Here is a 27,919-nt window from a genome sequence, read left to right on the forward strand (position 1 = left end):
GCCCCACCTCAGGCTGTAGGTCCCTTCCCGCCAGCCCCTCTACGCCCTCACCTGCGCGCAGGGTTTCCCGCCCCGGGGGCGTCCCTGCCCGAGAGCAGCAGCGCAGATATCGTGGGCGGAGCGCTTGGCATTTAAGGCCAAGGCCGCCTCCCCTGGGCAGTGGCTGACAGTGGGCCTTGGAGGTGCTGCAGGGTCCCCGCCACCGCCTGCACAGCCAACGCCTCCACCACTGCCCTGGACCCCGCGCTCGGCTCGGTCTCCACCGCCACCTGGCAGGACTTGCCCCACGCAGCACTACCCGGCTCGCCGGTACCGGTACCGCGCCAGTGTCGGGACTCCGGCCCAGAGCACCGCGCTCGCTCCCCACCCCCCGGAGTAAGCCAGCGCCCGAGCCACCGCTGCAGCATGCGCCGGGTGCGTGCACACCCCTCCGGGAGAACCAGAGCAGGCCAGCGGGAAAGCTAAAAAAAAGTGTCCTGTCTCAGGGCAAGAGGAGGGAGTCTTTACGTTGAACTCACTCCCAGCTGCCGAGCAGATACGTGCTACTCCAGAGCCAGCATGCTCAGATGCGCATGGAGGGGGTACAAAGACCAACCAGGCCCACAGAACCTACTTTGCAGGCTCTTAATCAGGGATGGCGCTGAGCTTGTGTTGGATGCTTGGGTAGTCTGAAAAGTCAAGCCATTAGTAGGTCTTCTTCAGAGTTCCCCTGCCCCTCTCCCGCCCCGCTGTCGCCGTCCCCCCCCCCCTTAACTCCCCCCCTCCCCCGCGCCCTCCCCTCCGCCCAAGGCAAACCAGCTAGTGTGATTTGTGGCAACATGGTCCTAGCTAACTTCCCACCTGCCCCACCCCAGAGAAGGAGCCCTTGAAGAGAGGCCATGAGGAAGGGAAGGACTCCTCGGAGATGGAGGAGGGAGATTTCCCACAGGCCTGCTACCCCACTTTCTTGAAGTGGTATTGAGGGGCCAAAGAGCTCCCTCCTCAGTGCAGGTCCCCACCCTCGGGGAGGCGCTCAGTACCTCTTCAGATAACCCATCTGAGTCCACAATCCATCGCTGCACCCTTGCTTCTCTTTCAGAAAACACTAGATATTTACTCTGTAGAGCTGGATGGAACTAAAGATGTCAAGCAAGCAGAGCAGGGAGATGGCAAACAGAAGTATAAAGGCCTGAAGACCAAGGACTCAGAACTCAAGGAGCGTCATCAGAAAGAGGAGCTTAAGAAAGAACTTGATCTGGTGAGTCTCCTTAAGACAAAGGAGTCCATGAGCCTTCCAGAAAACTTACTGCTATAACCTCTCTCTTAAAGAGAAAACTCAGCCTCAGGAATTTGGAATCCCTTGATTTGTATCCTGGTTTTGATTGTTTTTTTGTGTGATACCTGTCCTTGGGTGTGTCCCTGCCCCTATTCCTGCAGGATTCCTGTATTCTAGTTGGAGACAGCCCCAGGTTGAACAGGGATAGAAAAGCATATGACTCTAACCTAAAAGCAAAGCCCACACCCCGCTTCTTTTCAGTGGCTCCAATGAGACACAGCCACATGATAAGTAAAACTATTTGAACTGGAACTTCCAAGGAGGAAAACCAAAACTGTAGAACTTGCTAGGTTTTCAGTTATGAGTATTGGAGAAAACAGCTCCAGGCATAGGAATGCTAGACTGAAATTCCTCAACCCAGTGTCAATCCAAGTCCTTCTCCATGACTAACCTGGAACTGGAAATACACACACTAGCTCCACCACTCCCCATTTTTTATGTAAAATGAGAAATAAATAATTGTCAAGGTCTATAAGGAGAAAATTAACTGGACATTTTATAAGTAATGCTCTTTATGGATGGATAATATCGTGTGTGTGTATGGTGTGCATGTATATATGTGTGTTTGTATATATGCATGTGTATGTGCATGCATATGGACACCAGAAGTCCACATTGGGTGTCTTACTTATTCGCTCCCCACATTACTTTTATAAAATATTTTATTTATTTATTTATTTGAGAGAGAGTGACAGAGAGAAAGAGTCAGAGAGAGAGAGAAAGAGAATGGGTGTGCCAGTGCTGGGATTATAGGTGCACACTGCCACACCTAGCATTTTTACAGTGGATGCTGAGGACCTGAACTCAGATGCTCATGTTTGTGCAGCTTACCCACTGAACTAACTTCCCAGTCCCCAATATTATTATTAAGGGATACTTCTGGATTATGGCCACTTTAATAAAGAGCTACTCTGCCTCTCAGTAAGCCAAAGAGGAAACCTACAGGAAGCTTAAGATTCTACTAGGTTGTACCTACAGTCCATTGAGACTTTAAATTTCTGTGAGCATTGACTAGCTGCCGGACTGATGCAGCCTTCTCATTCAGGCTAGGTTCCCAATTGTCCAGGAACCTGGCAAGGTGAGATCATAGTGAGAAACCAACAAATATATGCTACAATTCAGTGCTGTTTATCTTTTCTGGAAATCTTGTTAAACATTTAATAGTATACTTGCATGTGTATATCCTGATTTACATTTAACAGTACACTGTGTGCATATATCCTGATAGACATTTAAGAAGACAGCTCACAGTTGGATTGGCTTTAATGTAAATCTCAGTATGAGTGATGTTCACTTTCCTATTTTTCACTCACCTCTAATCCCAACATTTGTAAGAGTGAGATGAAATGATCCTAAATTCAAGGCCAATCTGGACTATGGAGTGAGACCATGCTTAAAAGCAACCATGATGCCTATCTCATAGGGTTGTTAAGCAGATTAAGTGAAGCTGAGCAGGACAAAGAACAATACTAGGGAATAAAGATGTACTATTTCCTGTGTATCTCTAGCATTTAAGATTGAAAACATCTGTTTTACCTTGAGATTGCTACTTGAATATGTCTACTCTCTAATATGCCTGCTGATATAAATTTTATTTATTTATTTATTTATTTATTTTCTCACTTATTGAGACAGGGTCTTAGCTATGTAGCCCAAGTTGGCCTGGAATTCACTATGTGGCTTGGCTGGCTTCAACCTTGCAATCCTCCTGCCTCAGCCCACCATGTTCTGAGGTTACAGGCATGAGCCACCACACCCAGAACTTTCTACTAATAGTGATGAGTATTTCTCTTTGAGTATTTTGGGAAGATGTGTAATATTGTGATAAAAAAAAAAATCTTTTCCATAAGATTAGCCTGTTGCCCTGCTGAGAAAGGAGTGTCTTGCTTTCCCTCCTTTTCCTCATGTATATGCTGAGCCCTTCAATTTGTAACATGAAACTTAGTGCCTTTGCACCTTGGCTTCTGTGGCAATTTAGAGCTTTGATATCTAAAGCCTCCTGACTGACCAGCCTGAGCAGACCTGGGCTTCCCTGTTCTATTTCTACTTTTGGCCAGCAGAGGGAGACGCAGATAGACACAGCCTCACCTCACCTTTCCACTCCTCCCTGCTCTCATCCTGGATGTCCTTTGAGTTTGCTTATTACCTTCACCCAAGACCCAGCATCTCAATCTAAATGAAGTAACCAGCTAGCTAGTAGGTGCCAGTTGAGGATCCCAGGACTTGCATGTCCTGGAGGTTAAACTGAGGTATTGCTTTGTTCATAAAAACCAAAATATAAAAACTAGATATCAATAGCAAGTGAAGTGTGCTTTCTCAGGGAGGGCCAGGACTCATGGTAAGATCTTCTTTACCAGAATCAACCCTGGCACTGGGGTTCCTTCTCTCCTCTCCACCAGCCTTCCTGACCCCCTCCCATCCTCATTGCTATTTTCACCTTTCAAAGCTGGTCAAAGGTTGGGGGTGAGTCTTTTGGAATGATCTTATTCACTCTATTGTCCTTTACATTGGTTTCAGGACGACCATAAGCTCAGTAGTCAGGAACTGGAACAGAAATATGGCACAAATATCAGCAAGGTGAGTCATTGAACTGTGTATGTGGTGGTGGTAACAAAGGGGTTTTTGACCATACAAATGTGAAGAGGTGGTATGTTCAGGCTGTGTGGAGAAGCAAAGTCACCTATAGTAATCTAGGAACCATGCAAGGCTGTCCATCATCTACATGCTTAGAACCTGAGTCAGGCAGTGTGGCCTGCTGGAACTGGTGTGCCTGAGCCAAGGCTCTTAACAGAGTTCCTTTACTGAGCTAGATGCCAGGCAAAGACAGTAGGAAAGCTTCAATGGCTCTAGAAAGCTTCAGATGCTTCCTTATGGTCATGACCAAGGTTGCTTTGAATGCCTGTCTCTAGGAAGTATAATGGTGCATGAGGCCATTTTTATTTTTATTTTTATTGAGGAGGTCACTGTTAGAAAGTGAGGACCAAAAGTCACCATTTTAGAGCTTTGTCTGCCCATTGCCTTCTGTGAGAAGAAATGAAGGGTGTAGGGAACCCTAGTGTGCCCTCAGAACTTTAACTCACCTACTTCAGAACTATTTCTTTCTTCTGTAAATTCAAATATAAGTTCATTTCAAAAGTTTGGGCCTCTTGACAGATCTATAAACCTGAATATCCATTTGTTCAAATTGAAGAAAAATGCTTACCATGAGATTTACACTGGATTGGTAGTGAGAAGGAAAAAAGGGGAATAATCATGGCCTTAAGGAGGCAGATAGGTAACATCTACTCTGCTACACTAGGATGACCAACAAAAATTTGAAATTAGACCCTGAGAAATGGATGAATTCTGGCTAGAGGGAAAAGAGCAGACTCTGGGATGCTATACTACCTGAATGCGACTCACAATGATGACTCAAATCTAAGTATAAGGAGTATTGAGGGGTGAGAAAGAATGAAGGTGGGTTTGGACAGCAATCTGGACTTGCCAGGAGCCAGCATGTGTATGAAAGGGGGAAAGTAAGGGGAAGAGGTGGCTGAGCAAGGTTATCAGGTAAATTGTCAAGCTCTTTCATGTTAAACTGAGGAATAGGGGCTTTATTAGTTGTATAAGAGGTAACATTTCTAATGGGAAAGTAATTTGAAGCAATTCTGGTAGAAGATATGTATGTATGTATACACATATATGTTTGTTTGTTTTTTTAAATAGAAGAGTTGTCTGGGAAAAAAATGGAATAATAGCACAGAACTGAAATGACAAGCCCAAACAGGGCAGTTCAGGAAGATGGACAGAAAGAAAGTGACAGATTTAAGGGACAAAAAACTTACAAAGATCACTTGAAATAAGGAAAGTTGAACAAATCCCCAATCCAGTTAGCTAAGTTAAGGTAGGAGATGATCAGGTGGCAGGTGAGTGAGTATGAGAGATAAAGAACACAGCGAATAGGAGTCCATGATGAATTTCATTTTGAATTAGGTGTCCCTTGTTATCAACAGAGCAGCAGTTCCATTGTGCCTCACAGAAACCAGAATCCATAGTTGCTCAAGTTCTTTCTATAGTGGCATAATACATAATACTGCATACATTTCCTGTATACCTTAAATCATGTCTAAATGACTTTGCAGAGGATATGGAAGTAGGTGTTAGCATTGTTTAGGGAATAAGGACAAGGGGAAAAGTTTATATACTAAACACAGATGCTACAGTTTCAATCTGTGTAATGCAGAACTATCTCTGTAGCAGTCTTGTGGAAATATTCAACAGTTAACTGAGAAAGAGTTCTGGAAAGGAACTGCAGATGAAAGGTGGTGATAAGTTGTTAACTTAGAATCCAGTCACTCAATGAATAGTTGAGTCAGTTCTACAGAAAAAGCAGACTGAAAATGAACAAAATAGTGACCTTTCCTTTAAGTAGCTTCCAGGGAAGAATGGATATATACAAAATATAGGGAGAATGGATATATACAAAATATTCTCTGTGACAGTGGGTGTGGATGTGATGGCACATGGCTGTAACCAAAACCCACAGAAGGCTGAGGCAAGACGGTTCAAGACCAGCTTGGGCTACATAGCAAGTTCTTGTCTCAAAATAAAAAATTAAAGAAGAATGGACATGTAGCTTAGTTGAGTGCTTGCCTAGCATGCTTTGTTTAATCCACAGTACTCACCCCACCTAATGCTAAATGTTTGTGGAGATAGATCTGTTTAACCTGATTTAAATATTATGCAGTGTATATATATTGAAACATCATCACATGGTACCCCATTAACAAAAATAAAAATTAAAGCAATCCTATTCAAAAGGTGGGAAGTGGAAGGATGAGGCATCATTCACTTTTTCAAGCCCTTCTTGGGCATGTCAGTACCTTACTATACCTTGAAGAACCATTAAGCCCAATCTCTGGAGGGAGGAGGGATGTCTAATTCATGTTTCTATGTATGAATTGTGTTTGTTTTGTTTTGTTTTGTTTTTGGCTGTTTCAGGGTCTCTCTAGCACTAGAGCTGTGGAGCTCCTGGCTCAGAATGGGCCCAATGTTCTAACACCTCCCAAGCAGATACCTGAGATTATCAAGTTTCTCAAGCAGATGGTAGGAGGCTTCTCCATCCTTCTGTGGATAGGTGCTATCCTGTGTTGGATGGCATATGGGATTCAGTATGTGAGCAATAAGTCCACCTCCCAAGACAATGTAAGTCACCATTCTGGTTTTGTTGAGTAGTAGAGTAATAGTCATAAAGTGAGGCTGTCTGTGAGCACAGTGTTGGACTGGAGGCATGATTCTATAGCCCATCAGACATGATGAGTTCTCACAGTTGTAAAGCAAATCATCTCATTTTCTAATGTCTCCAAGTCTGTGTGAACATGAATTTTAAAATATAGACAAAATACTGAGTTCCTGAGGATGAAAATTCTCCTTTACCAAGGAAGGCAGCTATGCCTGTTCTCAACTGAGTACCAAAACCACAAATTTGAATTGACAGATGTCATACCAAAAAAAGAAGTTATGTGGTTATGAGACCACATATATGAAATATCCATATAGGCACTTCCCTTAAAAGACACATCCATGGGGACAGGAGCAGAAAGTGATTGCCAAGGAGCATAATGGACCAGACATGTTTGGGGGCTCATATTTGAGGAGGGATGAAATATGTATATATTCATAGTAAGATATCCTGGGGGGACTCTTTCTCCCCTGGGAAAGGGGGAGCTCCTTTTGGCTTGGAAGCTTTTCTGCTTTTTCCTCTTACCTTAATTCTTCTTTAATAAATCCTTCAAAATTAAAAAAAAAAAAAAGATATCCTGGGGGATGACACCCAAACAAAACACAATTTTTTTTGTCTTATATGTACCATAAGCATATAGCCTAAAAGTAATTTTTGGAAGTATTTTTAGTGTTTTCACGTGATCTGCCACTTGAAGTTATGTGGAATATTTCACTTTGGCATCACACACACTGGTACTCGACAGTTTTGAATTTTGAGCTGTTTCAGATTTTGGATTTTTTTTGGATTGAGGATTATCAACTTGTTACTTGTTTTTCTGACTACAGCCTCTTTTCTTCACCCAGATTTACTTAGGTGCCATACTTGTGCTGGTTGTTATTTTAACGGGTGTCTTTGCTTATTACCAAGAAGCTAAAAGCACCAACATCATGGCTAGCTTCAGTAAGATGATCCCCCAGGTGAGTAGCAGCCACCCCTCCCTAGCTTCCTGTTAAGAAAGCAGTCTTGATCCCTCCCTTTGCTGTCTGGGACATCTTGGGCAAGTTCCTTCATGTCTCTGAAATCCTATTAACTCACAGGGTTCTAAGATGGTCACAAAGAGGACAAGTAGGACAGAACATTAATCATGGTACAATATTTTCTGGACCATTTGGACAGTGTTCCAGAATATTCCTTCACTGACATACAAAAAAGTCCAGGTAGGCTTCTCTATCTGTGACTGTTTTGCTTGTAATTCCTTGAATGTTCCTTGGGGTGCTGGTGCTCTAGGAACCCCTGTTAAAAGTCCACAGTGGGGGAAACTACGTTGGACCTAACCCAAAAAAGCTACCAGCTAGAAGGGAAGATTCTTGGTACAAGAGATGCCTTCTGCTATCTCAGGATGCAGGCAGCCACCTCATTAAAGATCCTCAACCTCAGGCTGGAGAGATAGCTTAGTGGTTAAGGTGCTTACCTGTGAAGCCGTCAGAGCCTAGGTAAGCCAGACACACAAAGGTGAGGAAAGCGCAAGGTCATACATGCCCATTAGGTGGTGAAAGCATCTGGAGTTTGATTGCAGTAGCTGAGGCCCACCAATTCATTCCCTCTCTCCCTCTCTCTCTCTCCCTCTGTCCCTCACTCACTCTCTAACAAAATAAAAAATAAAAATAAAATAAAAATTTAAAAAGATCCCCAATCTCAGGGTTGGAGAGATGGCTCAGCAGTTAAAGGTTCTTGTTTGCAAAGTCTGATAGCCTGGGTTCAATACCCCAGTACCCACAAAAAGCCAGATGCACAAAATGGCACATGCATCTAGGGTTACTTTGTAGCAGCTAGGGGCTCTGGTGTGCCCATTCTCTCGCTCCTCAAATAAATTAATAAAAATATTACAAAACACAGCTCCTCAATCTCAGCAGTATTCTTACTCTGGCTGCCCAGTCAGAAGTCTCATCTTCATTATCTCCCTTGGTCATATATACCAGGTGACAACACCCCCACCTGGTTCCAAGAGCAGAATTCAAGAAAAAATTAGTTCTCAGGTCTTGTGGTCCTCAGTGAAACAGTCTTCAGTTTCATCTCCATCATTTTGACAGTTGTGGGGTCCCATGGTCCCTGTCCCTGGGATTTGGTGAGGTTCATACAGCATAAGGTCAGCACACACTGAGGCTGAGGCATCTATTGTGGTTCTTCTGCAGCAAGCTCTTGTTATACGTGATTCAGAAAAGAAGATAATCCCTGCAGAGCAGCTGGTGGTGGGAGATATTGTGGAGATTAAAGGAGGAGACCAGATCCCTGCAGACATCAGGCTGCTGTATTCCCAGGGGTGCAAGGTGAGCATCAGGGGGAACCCACCCTGAAGAGCTTGCTTGTAGCTAGTAGCCACTGTTTTCTCTCCTGATCTCAACAGAAAAGGCAGAGGACAAAGTGCCTAATTTTGAACTATTTTTGAAATTTCTTCCAGGTAGATAACTCCTCTCTCACTGGGGAATCTGAGCCCCAGTCTCGTTCAAGTGAATTTACTCATGAAAATCCCCTGGAAACAAAGAATATAGTCTTCTATTCCACAACATGCCTGGAAGGTAAGGGCAGCTGACTCTCAGGAGTATATGCCTCACTTCTGCTACCTCTCCCTCTTGGGTCTAAGGTTTTCTCATATTCCTTGTTGTAAACTTTCCCAGAGGAAACACATAATTTAAGGGGCAGAGAATTGGTGTGTTGGCCATTAATGTCATATGCTGATTCATTCTATAAGCTACCAGAGAGGGGTATATACAGGACCCCTAGAGTAAAATGTCTACTTCTCTTGTAGGCACAGCAACTGGCTTAGTCATCAACACGGGTGACCGCACCATCATTGGTCGCATAGCCTCCTTGGCTTCAGGCATTGGAAGTGAGAAGACACCCATTGCTATTGAGATTGAGCACTTCGTCCATATTGTGGCAGGAGTGGCTGTTTCCATTGGCATCATTTTCTTCATCATCGCTGTGTCTATGAAGTACTATGTCCTGGACTCCATTATCTTCCTCATTGGCATCATTGTGGCCAATGTGCCTGAGGGCCTTCTGGCCACAGTTACTGTGAGTCCATGCTGTTAGGGAGCCTGCAACACCTTATTGTTGGTATCTACTACTGCTGCTGGCAAGCCACAGATTCCTCCATTTGTAGAGAAACAACCCTCTCTATTAGGGACAACTATGGGACATTCTGAATAGACTTTCTTAGAGGGGTTGATTAAAGGAATTGTAGGTTGTTTTTTTTTTTTTTTTTCGAAGTGGGGTCTCACTCTAGCCCAGGCTGTTCTGGAACTCATTCTGTAGTTCAAGGCTAGCCTCAAGCTCACAGTGATCCTCCTACCTCTGCCTCCTGAGTGCTGGGATTAAAGTCATGTGCCACTATGCCTGGTGAATTGTGGTATTTTTAATATTTTAATGCATTGTCACTAAAAACGTTGTATTTTCAGACAATCTACCTGCAATTCATATAGGTTACTTCACCCTCTTAAAGTCTAGAGAAGATAGACTTAAACTACCATTTATAGGATTTCTATAAGTACAACACCTTCTACACAGTTCTTTTTTTTTATGTTTTACTTATTTACTTGAGAGAGAGAGAATGGGCACACCAGGGCCTCTAGCCACTGCAAACTCCAGATGTATGTGCCACCTTGTACATCCAGCTTTATGTGGGTACTGAGGAATTGAACCTGTGTCCTTTGACTTTTTCAGAAAATGCCTTATAACTGCTAAGCCACCTCTCTAGCCCTACATTTATTCTTTAATTTTTTTTTCTTTTTGTATAGGAATTTAGCTCCTTCCTGCCCAAACCTCAGACAGCCAGGTCTCTCCTTGTTTGCTTTTATCAAAGTTCATCTAATTCAGTCCTTAGAAAAAAGTCCCCTCCCATGGTAGGGTTCATGTTCAAATTCTTTAGCTATATGACTAAAAGACAAGAGATGTTTTTGAGCTCCAAAGCACATGCGAGTCTAGGAGACAGTAATTTGGAGAATTTAGAGCAAGAAAAAAAAAATCCTGTGAGATCTGAAGATTTCAAAGAATCTAGTGAAATTCTAGGTCTGCGGATGTAGCTCAGGTAAAGCACTTGCCTAGCATGTGCAAAGCCCTAGGTTCTCCTCAGTACTATTTTTGCAAACAAGTGCTTTAACCACTGAGCAATCTCCCCAGCCCACCGCACTATTGTTTTTAAACATTTCTTGATTTCCTAAAGCAACATGTGAGTACTTGAGGACAATCTCTTTGGTCTATATCAGTTACGGTCTCTCTTAACTTATTTCTGTTGTGGCAAGGACCAGGTGGTTGAAGCTCCTAGGCTTGGCTTTTTTTGGGAGGGGGAGGGGGTTGTTTTGTTAGATCCAGGGTGTCATGAATGCTAGGCCAGTACTTTACTACTAATCTACACCGCTTCCCAAGCTCTTCAAATTACACATGAGGACCAACCACAGCCACCTGGCCCCTCTTTGCTGCCTGTGGGACTTCAGGAGCACTTTCTTCACAGAATGTAGGGATGAGAAAAGTATCAGACATCTCTAATTTTTTTTAAAAGATTGTGGTGATTGTAGTGGCTTAAAAGTCAGTAGGCCAGAGTTGCTGCAGTAATAACTACCTCTGGCTGAGCCATCCCCATCTCTCTCCTAAAAGTCTAAATTGCTAAACACAACCTTAGCAATTTCTATTTGATCAAACCTGAGTTCAAAATATCTGTCCCCAAAGCATCTTTCTCTCTCTCCTGTCAGGTGACCCTGTCATTGACAGCGAAACGGATGGCTAAGAAGAACTGCCTAGTGAAGAACCTGGAGGCAGTGGAGACCCTTGGCTCCACCTCCATCATCTGCTCAGATAAGACTGGGACCCTGACCCAGAACAGGATGACTGTGGCTCATCTGTGGTTTGACAATCAAATCTTTATGGCTGACACAAGTGAAAACCAAGCAAGTGAGTTGTATGGAGGGTTTGTTCTAGCCAAAAACCAAAGGTTGAGTAGAGTGGCGGGCTGAGAGTAGCACCAGTCTTCAGGGCATGGTTTGGGCATGGCAGGTCCAGCACCCATACAGCCACTGTTCTTTCTGTGTTCCAGACCAAGTCTTTGACCAAAGTTCTGAAACCTGGGCTTCCTTGTCCAAGATAATAACATTGTGTAACAGAGCCGAGTTCAGGCCAGGACAGGAGAATGTCCCCATCATGAAGGTAAAGCTGCTACAGACCTCTGGTTTTGGTTTTTTTTTTTTGGGGGGGGCGTTTTTTGTTTTTTGTTTTTTACTTATTTGAGAGTGATAGACAGAGAGAAAGAGGGAGAGGGAGAGAAAGAGAATGGATGTGCCAGGGCTTCCAGCCACTGCAAACGAACTCCAGACGCGTGCGCCCCCTTGTGCATCTGGCTAACATGGGTCCTGGGGAATGGAGCCTCAAACCGGGGTCCTTAGGCTTCACAGGCAAGTGCTTAACTGCTAAGCCATCTCTCCAGCCCCAGACCTCTGTTTTAAGTCACTTGCAGTATGAGGTCACTGTCTGTCTTCTATTTGGGCATTTGGTTTTGTCTCTGCAACTGTGTGTAAAGTGTGCACTGGTAAAAATGACTCATAAAACACACAGAAAGTTTTCTTCACTTAGCTTTGAGAAATCAGGAGGATGCTTAGATGATTCTCAGAGTATTGATTTGAGTCCTTTTCCAAATTCTGTCATTTCAAGAAATGAATTTGTTTTTAATTTGCTTTCCTAATTTCTTTAACAACTAAATAGCTACAATCAAAGTACCTTATTACATAAATGCTATTTGCTGAAGTTTAAAACACAATTGGATGGAAATAAAAGGACTGATCTAGCACATTCTGTTCTTGACTACAACGTGGTAGCAGATGGAACTGCAAGAGGTCCTGGAATATTAGAACATAAAATACTCTCCCTCCTCTTTGTGTTTTCCTCCTTATCTTCCTTATCTTCTTCTGTTCTCTCTTTCTCTCCCTCCCTCTGCCCCCTTCTTCCATCCTCTTTTCCTCCCTTATCACTCTTTTCCATTTCAATGAGTCTGTCACTCAATGTGTCGTGGCTCTTTCATATGACGATTTTTCCCCCCTGATTCTTCCTCTTTCTCATATTTTTGTGTGTTTGCTTTTCTTTTTCTAAATATTTTATTTTTATTTATTTGAGACAGGGAAAGAGGCAGAGTGAGAGAGAGACAGAAAGAGAATGAGCACACCAGGGCTTCCATTCACTGGACAGGAACTCCAGATGCATGGACTACCTTGTGCATATGGCTTATGTGGGTACTGGGGAGTCGAACTGAGGTCCTCTGGCTTTGCAGGCAAGCACCTTAACCACTAAGCCATCTCTCCAGCCCTGCTTTTCTTTTTTCTATAACACAACTCTTTGGGTCCTAATGCACCTCAGATTTTTATGCCCAGTCCTAAATTTTCACTGGTCCTCCTGAAAAGCTGTGATGTGTTCATTTGAAATTTCTACCATGTTAGCCTATCAATAGTTTTTACTTTCTACCTGTGCCAAGCCTGGCTTTCAGTCCAAAATTTGGCTTGTCCCAAATTTTCTATTTTTCTATGACATACTCACCCTACTTATCTTCAGGCCAAAGGAAGTTATCTTTGATTTTTTCTTTCCTTCTATCATTCTTAATTTGAAATATACATAATTTTGTGTATCTGTTATAACCAGTACCTTGCATCTGAGTGGCTGAATCAGCCTCTTTCTTTGTTTATTCCTCTTCCCCAGTGTTTCCACTTGCTACTAATTTTCTTTAAATTCTAATTATATCTTCACCAAATATTGCTCAAAATTTTTCGGTAGTTATGTTTTCTGATGCTTGAATCTAAATTGCAGGCTGTCTTTCAGGAACCTACAAATCTTACCAAGCCCTCTATAGCCATCTGCACTTCCACTTATGGCTTTCTGCTTTCTAGAAGACTTTTCTCTGATGTCTCCAGGTAACCTGGTCATCTAGGACAGAGCTCAGGAAACCCTCCATTACCCATAAAGCTTCATAGCCCTAGTGCCTGTAGGTGATATCATTGATTTATATTCTTAACAGAGTCTTGGCTCTGTCACTGATGGTCATGTGAGGGTCTTGTCTCTTTAATTACTTAAGCTTAGTCAGAGATGTATTGGTTCATTTCCTAAGGGCAAGGTGGTTCATGGAAAATAGTAACAAAGAACCAGATTATGTGTATTAAATATTTATCTCTTTTTATTCCCAGAAAGTTGTAGTTGGAGATGCCTCAGAAACTGCTCTTTTGAAATTCTCAGAAGTCATTTTGGGTGATGTTATGAAAATTAGAAAAAGAAACTGCAAAGTTGCTGAAATTCCTTTTAATTCTACCAACAAATTTCAGGTGAATTTTTGCTCACAACTAGCAATCTCTGTTGCTAGAATGCCACTTCTACTATGCTTACTTATTAGTTAATATTCATATTCTAGATGATATCTACTTTCAAAATAGTTCTCAAGAGGATATAGGTCTAAATATCTTATCAGTCCAGGTCAAGGTTTTCTTGTTGGCCAACAGACAGAGAGAGGAAGAGGCAGAGAGAGAGAGAAGGGGCGTGCTAAGGCCTCCAGCCACTGCAAACGAACTCCAGATACATGCACCCGGCTAACGTGGGTCCTGGGGAATCGAGCCTCGAACCAGGGTCCTTAGGCTTCACAAGCAAGCGTTTAACCGCTAAGCCATCTCTCCAGCCCTAATTTATATTCTTTTGTTAATTCAAAATCCAATAACTATTGATTTGGAATCAACTACTAATACCAAAGTATCAATATTTTGTTTGTTTGTTTGTTTATTTGTTTGTTTTTTCAAGGTAGGGTCTCAGTCTCTAGCCCAGGCTGACCTGGAATTCACTATGTAGTCTCAGGGTGGCCTCGAACTCACAGTGATCCACCTACCTCTGCCTCCTGAGTGCTGGAATTAAAGGCATGTGCCACCACACCTGGCTTCAGCATTTTTATTTGCATATTATTTTCTCCCCATGACTTCAAGTTTAAAAAGCTTCCAGGCCTGGATTATGTAATTTATTGGTATTCTGGTTATCTAACATTTGCAAAGCCCTGGGTTCAAGCCACAGCACCACAAAAACAACTAAATAATTTCCCCATTCACATTTTTTTTTCTGGAATCATTTGTATGTTTAGAGAGTACCTGGTATTTAATAAGACTCTGCAGACATTTAGCTATTTCATTATTATATATACTAATATGTAATATATGCACATGATTTGGGAAGTAGAGTTGCTCAGGTCAAGAGAATTCATGTTTTTTGTGACTCCCGTTGTTTTGCTGGGTTCCTGAATGGCTGTTTGTGACCTCTTCTTCACCTCCACCGTTTTCTTCGGTGTGTAGGAATTCAAACTAGACCCATACTGAGGCAAAGAAGCACAGGTATGCCCGCTGCCCTCAGAGTAGTTCAGAGTCTGCAAGGTGACTACTCACCACAGGGAGATGAGACAAAGAAGCTTCCAGCCAAACTCTTTCAACTGCTCCAACAGATTGTTCCAACCTGAGGGACACATCTGGCCTCTTCAGAGGACCTTAAAAATCACTGTGTGTTTGATAAATAGGCTTCACTTAGTGTGGATTCCAACTCAGCATGCCCCTCTGGACCAAGGCCAAATATTAGCATATTTCAATTGGGCATAAAGATAAAAAGATAAATCATACCTGGAGATGTCATTATTGCCCTCCCTCCTTCACACTCTGAGGGCAAGTAGAAAGAAAAAAATGTGTTTCCTTTATTTGAATTGTTACTAGAAAAGCCATGGTAAAGATGCTGTATCTAATCCATTCAATTTCTGCCCTCCCAGCTCTCTATACACAAGACAGAGGACCCCAATGACAAACGTTTTCTCATGGTAATGAAAGGGGCCCCTGAGAGGATCTTAGAGAAGTGTAGTACCATCATGGTCAATGGCCAGGAGCAGCCACTGGACAAGAACTCTGCTGATGCCTTCCACACAGCCTACATGGAGCTGGGTGGCCTGGGAGAGCGTGTGTTGGGTAGGTGTGGTAGAAAACCCCTTCTATCTCCTGGGACTTATGGAAGAGGTCTCATCAACCATAGGGTACCAGTGGTTACCACAAGATCATATAGAGAAGACTACAAAGTGTTGAGATGTAACTCAGCATCATTTTCCTAACATGTGTGAAGCTCTGAGTTTAATCCCCAGCATTGTAAAAAAAGAACAAAACAGATGATAAATGGGATAATAACATGTAAGATGATATTATGTGATAATAGCAAGGGGAATGGGTCAATTCCAAACAATCCAAACCAAAAACTTTATGGAAGGAGTCATATTTTAAACTTGACCTTGAATAACTTTATTTGAAGGGAGGTATCCATATGAGGGAACCACAAAAACCAAGCAGACAGGTAAACAGAGAGGAGGTTTGCATACAGAATAGATCAAGCAATTCATGTAGTGTTGCAGGAAGATGAGATGGTGCTGATGTGGAAAGTAAGGCCAAAAAAAATAGATTAGACATAATGATGTGGAGTCCTTTATTATGTAGTGAGGAATTGGGGGTTTAGTTTTATAGTTGGTGGAGAATACTGAAGGCTGTGCAGGAAGAGTGGGCCAGTTAGAGTTATACCCATATTTATAAAGGATTGACCTTTCTGGCAGCAAGGAAAGAGAGATACTGGACTCAGCAAAAGGTGGCTATCCTTGCTGGACTGAAGAGTGTAAAGATTTGATGCAAAGTGACTGAAGAATGAAGGAAGGTCAGTGAAGAGAGTTCATGGAGGCAGAGTAGGTAAAACTTGGTAACTGATTAGTGAGGAATAGTGATTTTAAAAATGATTAAGCTTCCCATGTTATGAGTAGAAAAAAGTAACTTGGCTGGGTGTGGTGGTGCACACCTTTAATCCCAGCACTTGGGAGGCAGAGGTAAGAGGATTGCCATGAGTTCGAGGCTAGCCTGAGACTCCATAGTGAATTCCAGGTCAGCCTGGGCTGGAGTGAGACCTAACCTCGAAAAACAAAAACAAAAACAAACAAACAAAAAAAAGGTAACTTAGTAACTGCAAAAGAATGTGTTAGAAGTGGAGGGATCTTTGTAAATACTATCCCTTAAGTAGTATAATTTGGGAGTGATAGAATTGTCAAAATCATGAATTGACTGACTGGCCCTGTTCAGAACTACAGACTGATGAATTAATGGAAATAGCACATGGTAAGGCTCATTAAACACCATGAAAGTGTTTGCTACTACACATGGAATCCATGGAATGTGAGCTTCTATGGGATATTTTAATTTCTAAAGCAGATAAAAATGCACAAATAAGATGTTACTGATTCAAACATACCCTAAGGAGCCCACAGCACCAACTCAGTAGACTCCTCCAAGAACCTCTGTTTGACCTCTAAAGTCTGTTTTACTGAAATGTGGAAAGCAGTGGGCCATGCTGAGAGTAATGTTATGTAAAAGCTAATGAGAGAGTCACAAGATCTGAGAGGTCCACCACATACAGGAATGCCTTGGACCTCAACCTGAGAGGCTGATGGCTCAGACAAAGAGATGGTTCTATCTGGTTCCTACTGGCCTTTCTCATGGGTTTATCTTGATTAAGGACTGAATTGTTTTCCCACTCCTGAGGCCCACTGCTTTCCACAGCTTGCACAACAGTCTGCGCCGGCTTCTCTGCCTTAAGTGGCCATATTGCTCCCAGAATTTTTTCGCTGGGAAACATTCCTGCTCTGTCCTGCCTCTTCAGGTGTCTAAAAGGCAGCTGCCTGCTGGACCCATACCATGTTTTATTGTGCTTGATGTTTTCAGCATCACCACTAAAGAGAGACTTCTTTACTGTACTTGCTTTGTTCCTTAACATCCCTAGAACTTGGCATAGAACCTAATGAGCAAGCAAGACATTATTTTTGGATGGAATTAATTGAACTATGTCTTTGCTAAGAAAATGTATTATGGAATTAAAGGTATTAAACAATTCTTGACTACTCTATCATGTATTTGTAAAGTAGTAAAGGGCTGAGAATGTACTAAATGCTCCCCCATCCCATGTTTGGTGGCACATGCTGTGCCACAGAGCTGCAGTCTGACCCCAACTTAACTTTTATCATGTCTCACCCTACTTTCACTGACTTCCCTAACCCATGTCCATTCCAGGTTTCTGTCATCTCTACCTGCCAGCAGACAAGTTTCCAGAAACCTACTCATTTGATACAGACACTATAAACTTTCCTACCTCTAACCTCTGTTTTGTGGGGCTTTTGTCCATGGTTGATCCCCCTCGGTCCACAGTGCCAGATGCAGTCACCAAATGTCGAAGTGCAGGGATAAAGGTAAGAGTTATTTTCCTGACTCAAGAAAATTTCTGTGTGAATTATATCCCTTTCTAAGAACAATTGTTATAGGAGATTGTCAGTATTTAGGTCTCTTCAAGTAGATATCATAATTCCCTTCTTAGAATTTCTATCTGAACTCTGCTAAGATTTCAATACTGTCACATAAAAGCAAACAATTATCTATGTGCAATGGACAAGAAAGTTACAGTGAGATGAATCTCCCAATAACATGAACGAGCCACATATTCCTCTACACCATGATGGATAATTAAAGGTTTTATTACTTGGGTTTCCATAATCCATTTTGCTTCATGATTTTGAAGTCAGAATATGAATTCCATTACTGTATTAGCATTAAGACTGTTAAAGCAATATGAAACTATCTCAAATAAATACCTACTGGCCCTTTAAACAAGTGAAATTGCATCAAGGTGAAAACAGCCAGGCATGGTGACTAACACCTTAGTCCCAACATCTAGGAGGCTAAGGTCAGAGGATTGCTATGAGTTTGAGGCCAGCCTGGACTAGAGTGAGATCCTGCCTCAATAAATAGATAAATAAACAAACAAACCCCTGAGAATAAGAGTGTATTTAATGGAAATAGTACTTTGCTTGGAAATAGCTGAGATCCAAAATTGCCCATAATCAAAACCACAGCAATTACTAACAATATCCTACTAGGTTCTGGAAGAGTAGGTCATATCCTGGTAGATACTGAGTCACAACTTAGCCACTGAAATATTCCTTATTATCCATGAGTTCCTGTTGTTTGTGTTCTAGGTTATTATGGTCACAGGTGATCATCCTATCACAGCCAAAGCTATTGCCAAGAGTGTAGGGATCATTTCAGCCGACAGTGAAACAGTGGAAGACATTGCAAAACGGCTCAACATACCTGTGGAACAAGTTAACAAAAGGTAAGTTAATGCAGAAGGTAAAGTAATTAACCACAGAGCCCTGTTTATTCTAAAGAGTTGTGCTATTAGAGTAACATAACCTTTTTGCCTACTATGCTACCAGAATTAAGCTAAGTTGGCTTAATCAAAATTCACATACACACACACACACACACACACACACACACACACACACAGACTCTACCTCAAAAAAACAAATATAGGTAGAGTCTCACTCTAGCCCAGGCTGACCTGGAATTCACTCTGTAGTCTCAGGGTGGCCTCGAACTCATGGTGATCCTCCTATCTCTACCTCCTGAGTGCTGGGATTAAAGGCATGTGCCACCATGCCCAGCCATACATACTTCTTGTATGACATTTCAAAATCCAATGAAATACAGTCAGGTAGAGCTTAACAATAGTGTATGTTCAATTTGATCATTATGTGAATATCTAAGAGTATACTTATAGAAATGGAGGTAGCTACAGCAGTACTAGATAATAAAATCTTCTGGGTCCTCCAACACTGACTACAATGCCACTGTGCAGCAACAGCATAGGACAGCATATCTGGAACCTGTGCCAAGCTTAGAAAGGGGGAAACAAAGAGGGTATGAAACTTGTTGCCATTGGCCCCGTTCTATAAACAAGAATGTTGATAATCCTTCTGGGCTCATGCACCCTCCTCAGTGATCACCTTGGGTATTTATATGTATAATCAGTTGGCTTTATAATGTGTAGCCATACAGACATATTCTTTTCCTATGTAGTAATAAGTAGAGTCAAAACTTTCTAAGAAAAGTTTCTTTCCCTGTTTTTATTTATTCCTTCAATTATTTCTATTGTTTAATCCATCCATCTATCATTTATTCATTCATCTATTATTTCTTGCAACAGTTAGATATTGAGTGCCAGGCCCTGTGCCAGACACAAATGCATCAGCACCTGAGGAACTTTCCATTTGGCCAGAGAGACAGAAAACAAATAATACAATAAAGGAGACACACAAGGGAAAGAAACCTGGGCTATGAATGTTATAAGTGAATCAAACACTTCAGGATATAGGGCTAAAAAGGAAAATTACCAGCTGAACCCATCTTTCAGGCATATGAAAAAAGAACAAAAGCCATCTCTTAGTTACTTCAAGCACTTAAGTCTTAGGAACAGAGTTTCTAAGAAATAAATAAACATCAGGTAGCAAGGTACCAATTAGAACACAAAGTAACAGCCTCTGGGCACAGCAATAGTCTCTGAAGTCAGATTTGCTAGTACTCCTTTGTACATTCCTCTGCCAAAACAAGAGTAGGGCTTACTTATTCATTTGGTATTTTCTATCTAATAGAATTATATATTTTCATACCAGTCACCACATTGAAAAGGAGAGTGAAGCTGATAGTCAAACCCAGGGTCATGTGCAAACTAGGCAAATCTGTACCACAGAGCCACATCCAAGCCCAACTGGATACTGTTGTGATGTTTTCATTTATCCACTTCATGACCACATACATAACAATGCATTCTGGCAGATATAAAAGGAAAGGAAATGTCTTTTCTTTCTTATCCTTATCTTTCTTATTTTCTACTTTCAGTTAAAAAGACATATAGTTTGAGCCAGGCATGGTGGCGCATGCCTTTACTGCGAGCACTCAGGAGGCAGAGGTAGGAGGATTACCATGAGTTTGAGGCCACCCTGAGACTACATAGTGAATTCCAGGTCAGTCTGAGCTAGAGTTAGAGTGAGACCCTACCTCAGAAAAAAAAAAGAAGAAGAAGAAGAAAAAAGAAGACATACAGTTTGAATCAAGAGCTAGATCTAATATTTGGCAACTATAGGGAAACAAACCTAAAAAGCTCAAAACTTACAAAACATGAAAAATAATAATGCAGTGCTTGGGCCTCTAGCACTTGAGCTGAGATATGAAGGCTGAAATGTAATGTTAACCAAAAGAAGCTGAAGTAAAAATGACTGTTCCTAGCAAGAGAGACATGTGCAGGCCATATGGCAGTAGAGGCATTAGAGTTTCAGAACCCAAAGAATTCACTAAGCTGAAAGGGAGAACTCAGGAGGAAGAAAAGTTCAACAGCTTAGGCCTTGCTTGACCTTGCTTTTGGGCCTCTAGCACTTGAGCTGAGATATGAAGGCTGAAATGTAATGTTAACCAAAAGAAGCTGAAGTAAAAATGACTGTTCCTAGCAAGAGAGACATGTGCAGGCCATATGGCAGTAGAGGCATTAGAGTTTCAGAACCCAAAGAATTCACTAAGCTGAAAGGGAGAACTCAGGAGGAAGAAAAGTTCAACAGCTTAGGCCTTGCTTGACCTTGCTAGTCACACTTGACTTTTCAGGCTGCACCTAGCTTACTGGCAAACCAAGGAAGGAATTTGGCATGCATGTGTAGGGCACAGTGGAAAATGCCTGAGGAGTTCAGCAGTGGGATGGTACAGTTAGAGCTGCATAGTCAAGAATGCTTACGTCCTGATTTATGTAGACAATAATTTTGCTCACAGGCTTTAATAAGCCTTTCTATTAACATGGCACATTATACATAGTAGACTTCTATAAGCCTGAAACAACGAAGAAGTCTTATATACTTGTGTTAGCATAATGCAATTCCAAGAACCAGTATATATATGTAAGGGTGTGTTGGTTAGTTTGTTTGTTCCTTTGTTTTGTGATGTTGGGGACCAAACTCCAGGGCAAGTGCTTTACCTCAGAGTTCTACATCCATCCCTAAGCAGGCAGTTTTCTACTCTCCTTTTCCTTGTGAAATAAAGTATTGACCCAGGAAGCACCACTTCTCACCCATTCTGGGAAGAAAAGGCCACTTGACATTATATTCCTATTGTGATAGGGTACCAGGAAATGGCCTTATTTTTTGGCTTCAGCTTACATCTTGAAAGGGAAACTAAAGTGTCTCCAGTTCCTAAAATCCCTGAGATCTCATTAGAGTATCAAGGCCCATGCCTTGCCCAGAACCATATTTCAACCTAAGATTTACCCTTAGGCCTCATCCAGTTTCTTCTGCTGGCTCTTCTAGGGATGCTAAAGCTGCTGTGGTGACTGGCATGGAGCTGAAGGACATGAGCCCAGAACAGCTGGACAATCTCTTAGCCAACTACTCAGAAATCGTGTTTGCCCGAACATCTCCTCAGCAGAAATTGATCATTGTGGAGGGCTGTCAGAGGCAGGTGGGTAGACAACATAGATGACTGACCAGGTCTGGCCATCCATGGGGAAATGTGTACTTGAGACTGAGCAGGCCAAAGTTCTGTCCTTCTTTGAACCCGTTCTGGAGCCTCACACTCACCAGCTCTCTTCATTTTATCACACGAACTTGGGCTCCTGTGTAGAAGTCAGCCAAACACTTGGCACTGTGATAAGTATAGACATAGAAAGGTTAAGAGATGTAAAGATACCAAAAAAAAAAAAAAAAAAAAAAAAGAGAGACTCAAGAAACTAGTATCTATGGGGAAGGATTCCAGGAAGCCACAAGAATACTAACTCTACCATTGCTCAAACACCTTATAAAAAATCAGATAATATTTGCATAGAAGACAGTCACATCCCATATGCTTTAAACCATCTTTACATGGCTTATAATATCTACTATAATGTGAATGCTGCATAAGTAGCTGTTACTTCTTATTGTTTGGGAAAATAATAAGAAAATATACATGCTACATAAATGCTATTTCTTTTTCCAATATTTTCTTGTATAATTTGTTTGTTTTTTCAAAGTAGGGTCGAAGTAGGCTGGCCTGGAATTCACTATGTAGTCTCAGGGTGGCCTCAAACTCTTGGTGATCCTCCTCCCTCTGTCTTCTGAGTGCTAGGATTAAAGGCATGCACCACCACACCCAGCTGGCTTTGATTTTTGAGGCAAGGTTTCTATATGTAGCCTATGCTGACCTTAAAATCTTCCTACCTTCTGCTTAGAAGTGTTCGAAGTACAAATGTATAGCACCACATCCTGTTTTTTTTTTCTCTATAGATTCAAACCCCATTAGTATGGAGGGTTGACTGTGTTTTTACCTGTTTACTTGTCACACACCAAAGTATTTGAACATGTCTTAGGTCAGAGCTCCTTATTCCTGCTTCTAAGATTTCCCATCTTTATCTTTTTCTATTTTGGTTCCTTCAGCTTCAAGATAAAAGGATCCTGTATGTCTTTTACACAACCAGTGGCCCTTGGATCCACTTACTCCCATTTTCTCACTGTGTTGCCATAGGATGCAGTTGTTGCTGTGACAGGTGATGGAGTGAATGACTCTCCAGCTCTGAAGAAGGCAGACATTGGAATTGCCATGGGGATAGCAGGTTCTGATGCTGCCAAAAATGCAGCTGACATGGTCCTGCTGGATGACAACTTTGCATCTATAGTAACAGGAGTGGAGGAAGGTGAGTGGGGTCTCAGGATATCTTTCTGATAGCCACTTTTCCTAGGGAACTGGAAACAAGTCCTATAAAAAGACACATCTTGCCTAGGTCGCCTGATCTTTGACAACTTAAAGAAGACCATTGCGTACACCCTAACCAAGAACATCGCTGAGCTCTGCCCCTTTTTGATCTACATCATTGTTGGGCTCCCCTTACCCATTGGCACCATTACCATCCTATTCATCGACCTGGGCACAGACATCGTAAGTGGCACAAGGTCTGGGTCTGATAACTTCCCAGGGTGAAGTTCATGGTTACCTTCAAGAGCCACAAGAAGGGCAGTCAGTATTTCTCAAATTTTCCTACCATGGGCCCTTAAGTTCTACATCTCTAATGAACTCCCAGGTGATACCCATTTTGCTGGTCCACAGACCACAATTCCCAAAAACGGACTACAGATACCTGTCAAGTGTTTGGAAACTAAAACCACTTCTGTCCATGTAGAATGTTTTAAGATGTGAGGCATGGCAAAGATATAGTTCAGTTGTAGAGCACTGGTTTGATCTCCAACACTGAAAAAAAAAGACATGAGTGTTGATTCCCAAAACAATATGCCATTGTCAATTTCAGCTCATGTGCTTCCCTATTGTTTGGGGAAGATGATCCACCTAATAATCCTGTGCCTCTGAGCAAGAAGCAGTGGCTTAAAGTGATAACACTATAGCTAGCCCATGTTAAGAGAATCTGATCTGAAATTGCCTCACCTAAACATTGAATGAAGTAGTGGTATAAGGGTAGTTGCTTTGTTTGTTTTTCTGGTGAGTGGGGATGGGAAGCTTTTTTGTTGGTTTGTTTTCAGTGCTAGAGATTGGTTAGTAGAATTACAAATATTCAGCTTTGTCCAATAGCCACCCCCTAGGCCTTCTTCCCCCACTTCCAGTATGTATTCATTTAAACAAAGCTCCAGGAAAGACCACATGTGACTCTGGCTTACGCAGGCCAAGGGGAAACCAGCAACAGAGAACAAGATGAACTCCTTACCCTCTCTTATACAGCTCCCAGATCTGATACCTACATTATGGGGAATCTAAAAGTGTCATCCCTTGAGGGAATAACTGAGGTCCCCTTCATGAACAGGTTATCTTCCAAGCCCTTTTAAATGTGCACATTTCCTCCTACTGTAGTGGTTCTTCAAGTATGGACTGGTTTTGAAATTCTCTGGCCCAGCTCAGGCTTCCCGAATTGGGAAATCTAGAGGTGGGGCCAGGGCTCTTCTTTTAAAGGTGATCTTGTAGGTAGGACCCTGGAGAAGACACTATAACATTTCTCTGGAGTCCAACTGCATGCAAAAGGAGAAAAGGTAGAAAGAAATCCTCTGGAGGGGAATTATAATGAGCTTTATTTAAAACTGCCAACACATTGTGATTGAAAAGTCATATTTTTAAAAAGCATTTTAAATATTTATTTTTATTTATTTATTTATTTGACAGAGAAAGAGGGAGAGAGAGAATGGGCACACCAGGGCCTCTAGCCACTGCAAATGAACTCCAGAACATGTAGATCCTGGGGAATCGAACCTGGGTCCTTTGGCTTTGCAGGCAATTCTTTTAACAGCTAAGCCATCCCTCCATCCCTTATAACATTTTTATATTTTATTTATTTATTTTATTTGAGAGGGAGAAAGAGGCAGAGAGAGAGAGAGAGAATGGGTGCACCAATGCCTCCAGCCACTGCAAACGAATTCCAGACGCATGCGCCCCTGTGCATCTGGGTTATGTGGGTCCTGGAGAATCGAACTGAGATCTTTTGGCTTTGGCCATAACCACTAAGCCATCTCCTTAGCCCCAGATTGTTTTTTTTAGCCCAAGACCTCATGCATGTTTAACAAGCACTGAGCCACACACTCAGCTTTAAAACAGACCAGTGTTTTAAATTTGTGTTGATTTTAAATCTCACACATAAACAATTTACCCTGGGGCTGGAGAGATGGCTTACTGGGTAAGGCATTTGCCTGCAAAGCCAAAGGACCTAGGTTCAATTCCCCAGGACCCACGTTAGACAGATGCACAAGGAGGTGTACACATCTGGAGTTTGTTTGCAGTGGCTAGAGGCCCTGACACACCCATTCTATCTCTCTCCCTTTTTCTCTGTCAAATAAATAAATAAATGAAAATAAAGTATTAAAAAAAAAAAAGAAAAAAATTCTCCCTGCTCCCTGTTGCCTGCACCCTGAAAATACTAGCTCCACTTTTGCATCATCCCACCCTTGTTTGCCATCATTCTATTGATACTCAGGGTTTGGTTTGACTGGCCCTGTCCCTCCTCTAGATTCCCTCCATTGCCTTGGCCTATGAGAAAGCTGAAAGTGACATTATGAACAGGAAACCTCGCCACAAGAAGAAAGACAGACTGGTGAACAAAGAGCTTGCCATCTACTCTTACCTGCACATTGGTATGTGGAAGGTATTTCATCTCCATCATGAAAGGGTGCTCCTAGAGAACTCATTTTAGACCCAGGCATGATGAAAGTGTGGTGGAAGATGTCAGGAGGGCCAAGAGGAGCATGAGAACTAGGCAGCTCTCTGAGCCTGGCATAGTGCCCACATGCAAATTTTTTACTCTTCCAGGTCTCATGCAAGCCCTAGGTGCATTTCTCGTATATTTCACTGTCTATGCACAACAGGGCTTTTGGCCTACATCTCTCATTAACCTACGGGTAGAATGGGAAACAGATGGTATAAATGACTTGGAAGATAGCTATGGACAGGAATGGGTGAGTCAAGAGCTCTGCTACCAGCATCATCTGGTCCTTCACTCTCCTCTCACTGACATAGAACTCTTACTTCCTTAAATGGTCTTGATAGATAGACCATAGAAGCTTCTCAGCTAATAAGGGTTAGCAGGGGTGGTCTTTGGTGACAATGGACCTTTGCTAGGATTCAGCCTCATCTCTCAAACTAAACCCCAGGAGCTCACTTTTTGCAGTAGCTCTACCATTGGTATGAAAACAGAACCAAATACCCACAGTGGGGTGACATAAGTTAACATTTTCCCTTACTCATCTTGTTTAAGGAAAACGAAACTTCTTTCTAAACACAAGAAGGTAATCCACATTAATCTGGGTAGAAAAACAGTGTCAGACTTCACAGACATTTTCTTCTAGAGTTTCATAGTCTCTTTTCTTGGTGTCTTGACAGACAAGATATCAAAGGAAATTCTTAGAATGGACAGGCTATACAGCCTTCTTTGTTGGCATCATGATCCAACAAATTGCAGATCTCATTATCAGGAAAACCCGGCGGAACTCCATCTTCCAGCAGGGGCTTTTCAGGTACCTCCCATGCTTGCCTTCAGGATCTTAGGCCTGCCACACAGGATGACAAAGGTCTGTAGATTATCAGTACCCTCCTGTGGCCACATGTGTAATGCATAAGATGTTGGCTCTGCCTGTGGCATGATCTGTTTGGTGCTTGATCACACAAATATTGGAATTTAGAATCTGTTTGCTTTTTGTGTATTGCAGAAATAAAGTCATCTGGGTGGGGATCGCCTCACAAATAATTGTTGCAGTAATCCTTTCCTATGGCCTTGGGAGTGTCACAGCCCTCAGTTTTACCATGCTCAGGTGAGCTTGCTGTCACAACCTAAATAAACACTATGGTTCCAACCTATGGATCCCAAGCTATAGAGGCCCATTCTTTGACCTGCCCATTCCTGAAAAGAAGGAGGTTTTCCAGACCTCACCAAGCCATCCCCATCCCAATGATGCTTCTAGCAGTTGCACTCTAGGTTAAATAAGGATTTTGTAGGATATGTTGCATAATGCAGTGGATTTGTTGTTCTTTCCAGTGAGTCAGGGGAAATGAAAAGAAAGTCCCCATGCCTGACGACGGCCATTGGCCAGGATCTGGATTATTCCTTTAGACAAGCCAGGACTCACCTTCCTCCCTTTTGCTTCTAGGGCTCAGTATTGGTTTGTGGCTATACCACATGCCATCTTGATTTGGGTGTATGATGAGATGCGTAAACTCTTCATAAGGCTCTACCCTGGAAGTAAGTATAAATTTTATTTTTTTATAGGGCTGGAAATCTAACCAGCTATATAAGGCAAGTGCCCTAGTAATGAACTACACCCCTTGGCCTAACAATGTGGATATTAATGTTCATGTACCTCCTCTCAGAGGCCTTCCCCTTCTGACTTACCTCTTTCTACCTCCACAGGCTGGTGGGATAAGAACATGTATTACTGAGACCATCAGTTTTCCCTGTGGCATAAGGACTATGTTCTTCATGTTCTATCTAAACATTGCCAAACTCCATCCAAGAGACTTTCATGCAAAAAAAAACTATGTGACACATACTTTTGTTTTGTACTTTAAAGATGAGATTTAACTGTTTATATAGGATTGTTGTATCTATGTCCACTTCCTTATTTTTAAATATGTAAAGTTCAAGGTAATGGTACAGGGAAGAATGTGTTTATGTACATAAATGTACATAAAGCTCACTGTGTTGGTCTTGTATTGCCCAGGTGTCTACTGGAATCTGCTTTAAGATAAGATAGGATTGCTCAGACCTCGATTTTTTTACCCTCATTAGAGGTCTAATGGCCATAGCTGAGCTCACCAAGGAGCTTCTGTTTGCCAGGATTCAGCTTCAGCAGAAAGTACCTGTATCTTAAATGTAATATTTATTTCTTGTAAAACAAGCACTCTCCAGTAACAATTTTATTTCAGTCATGTTTTGTATTCATATGTCACATATGTATCCATGAGTCTCATTTTTAAGTAAAAGATGTTTTAGAAAACCCA

The 27,919-nt window shown here is 42.1% G+C and overlaps 1 protein-coding gene across 3 annotated transcripts; it reads left to right on the forward strand.

The window, feature by feature from the left end:
* The first annotated feature begins 177 nt into the window (after nucleotides 1–177).
* On the forward strand, nucleotides 178–27,919 carry Atp12a (ATPase H+/K+ transporting non-gastric alpha2 subunit). 3 transcript variants are annotated; one of them, XM_045146417.1, is made up of 23 exons: nucleotides 178–414; nucleotides 1,079–1,237; nucleotides 3,833–3,892; nucleotides 6,296–6,499; nucleotides 7,382–7,495; nucleotides 8,711–8,845; nucleotides 8,977–9,094; nucleotides 9,325–9,593; nucleotides 11,267–11,465; nucleotides 11,608–11,717; nucleotides 13,736–13,870; nucleotides 15,337–15,529; nucleotides 17,657–17,832; nucleotides 18,616–18,752; nucleotides 21,769–21,919; nucleotides 22,961–23,129; nucleotides 23,217–23,371; nucleotides 25,437–25,560; nucleotides 25,736–25,881; nucleotides 26,306–26,439; nucleotides 26,632–26,733; nucleotides 27,070–27,161; nucleotides 27,330–27,919. In XM_045146417.1, the coding sequence occupies exons 1-23, from the start codon at nucleotides 406–408 to the stop codon at nucleotides 27,356–27,358; spliced, it is 3,120 nt and encodes a 1,039-aa protein (XP_045002352.1). In that variant the 5' UTR covers nucleotides 178–405; the 3' UTR covers nucleotides 27,359–27,919. The 3 variants fall into 3 exon arrangements, with proteins under 3 accessions (XP_045002352.1, XP_012805943.1, XP_045002353.1); XM_012950489.2 differs by having other exon boundaries at nucleotides 178–375; XM_045146418.1 differs by having other exon boundaries at nucleotides 178–309.

Source organism: Jaculus jaculus, chromosome 3 (assembly GCF_020740685.1).
Source record: "Jaculus jaculus isolate mJacJac1 chromosome 3, mJacJac1.mat.Y.cur, whole genome shotgun sequence".
In the NCBI taxonomy this organism is placed as follows: domain Eukaryota; kingdom Metazoa; phylum Chordata; class Mammalia; order Rodentia; family Dipodidae; genus Jaculus; species Jaculus jaculus.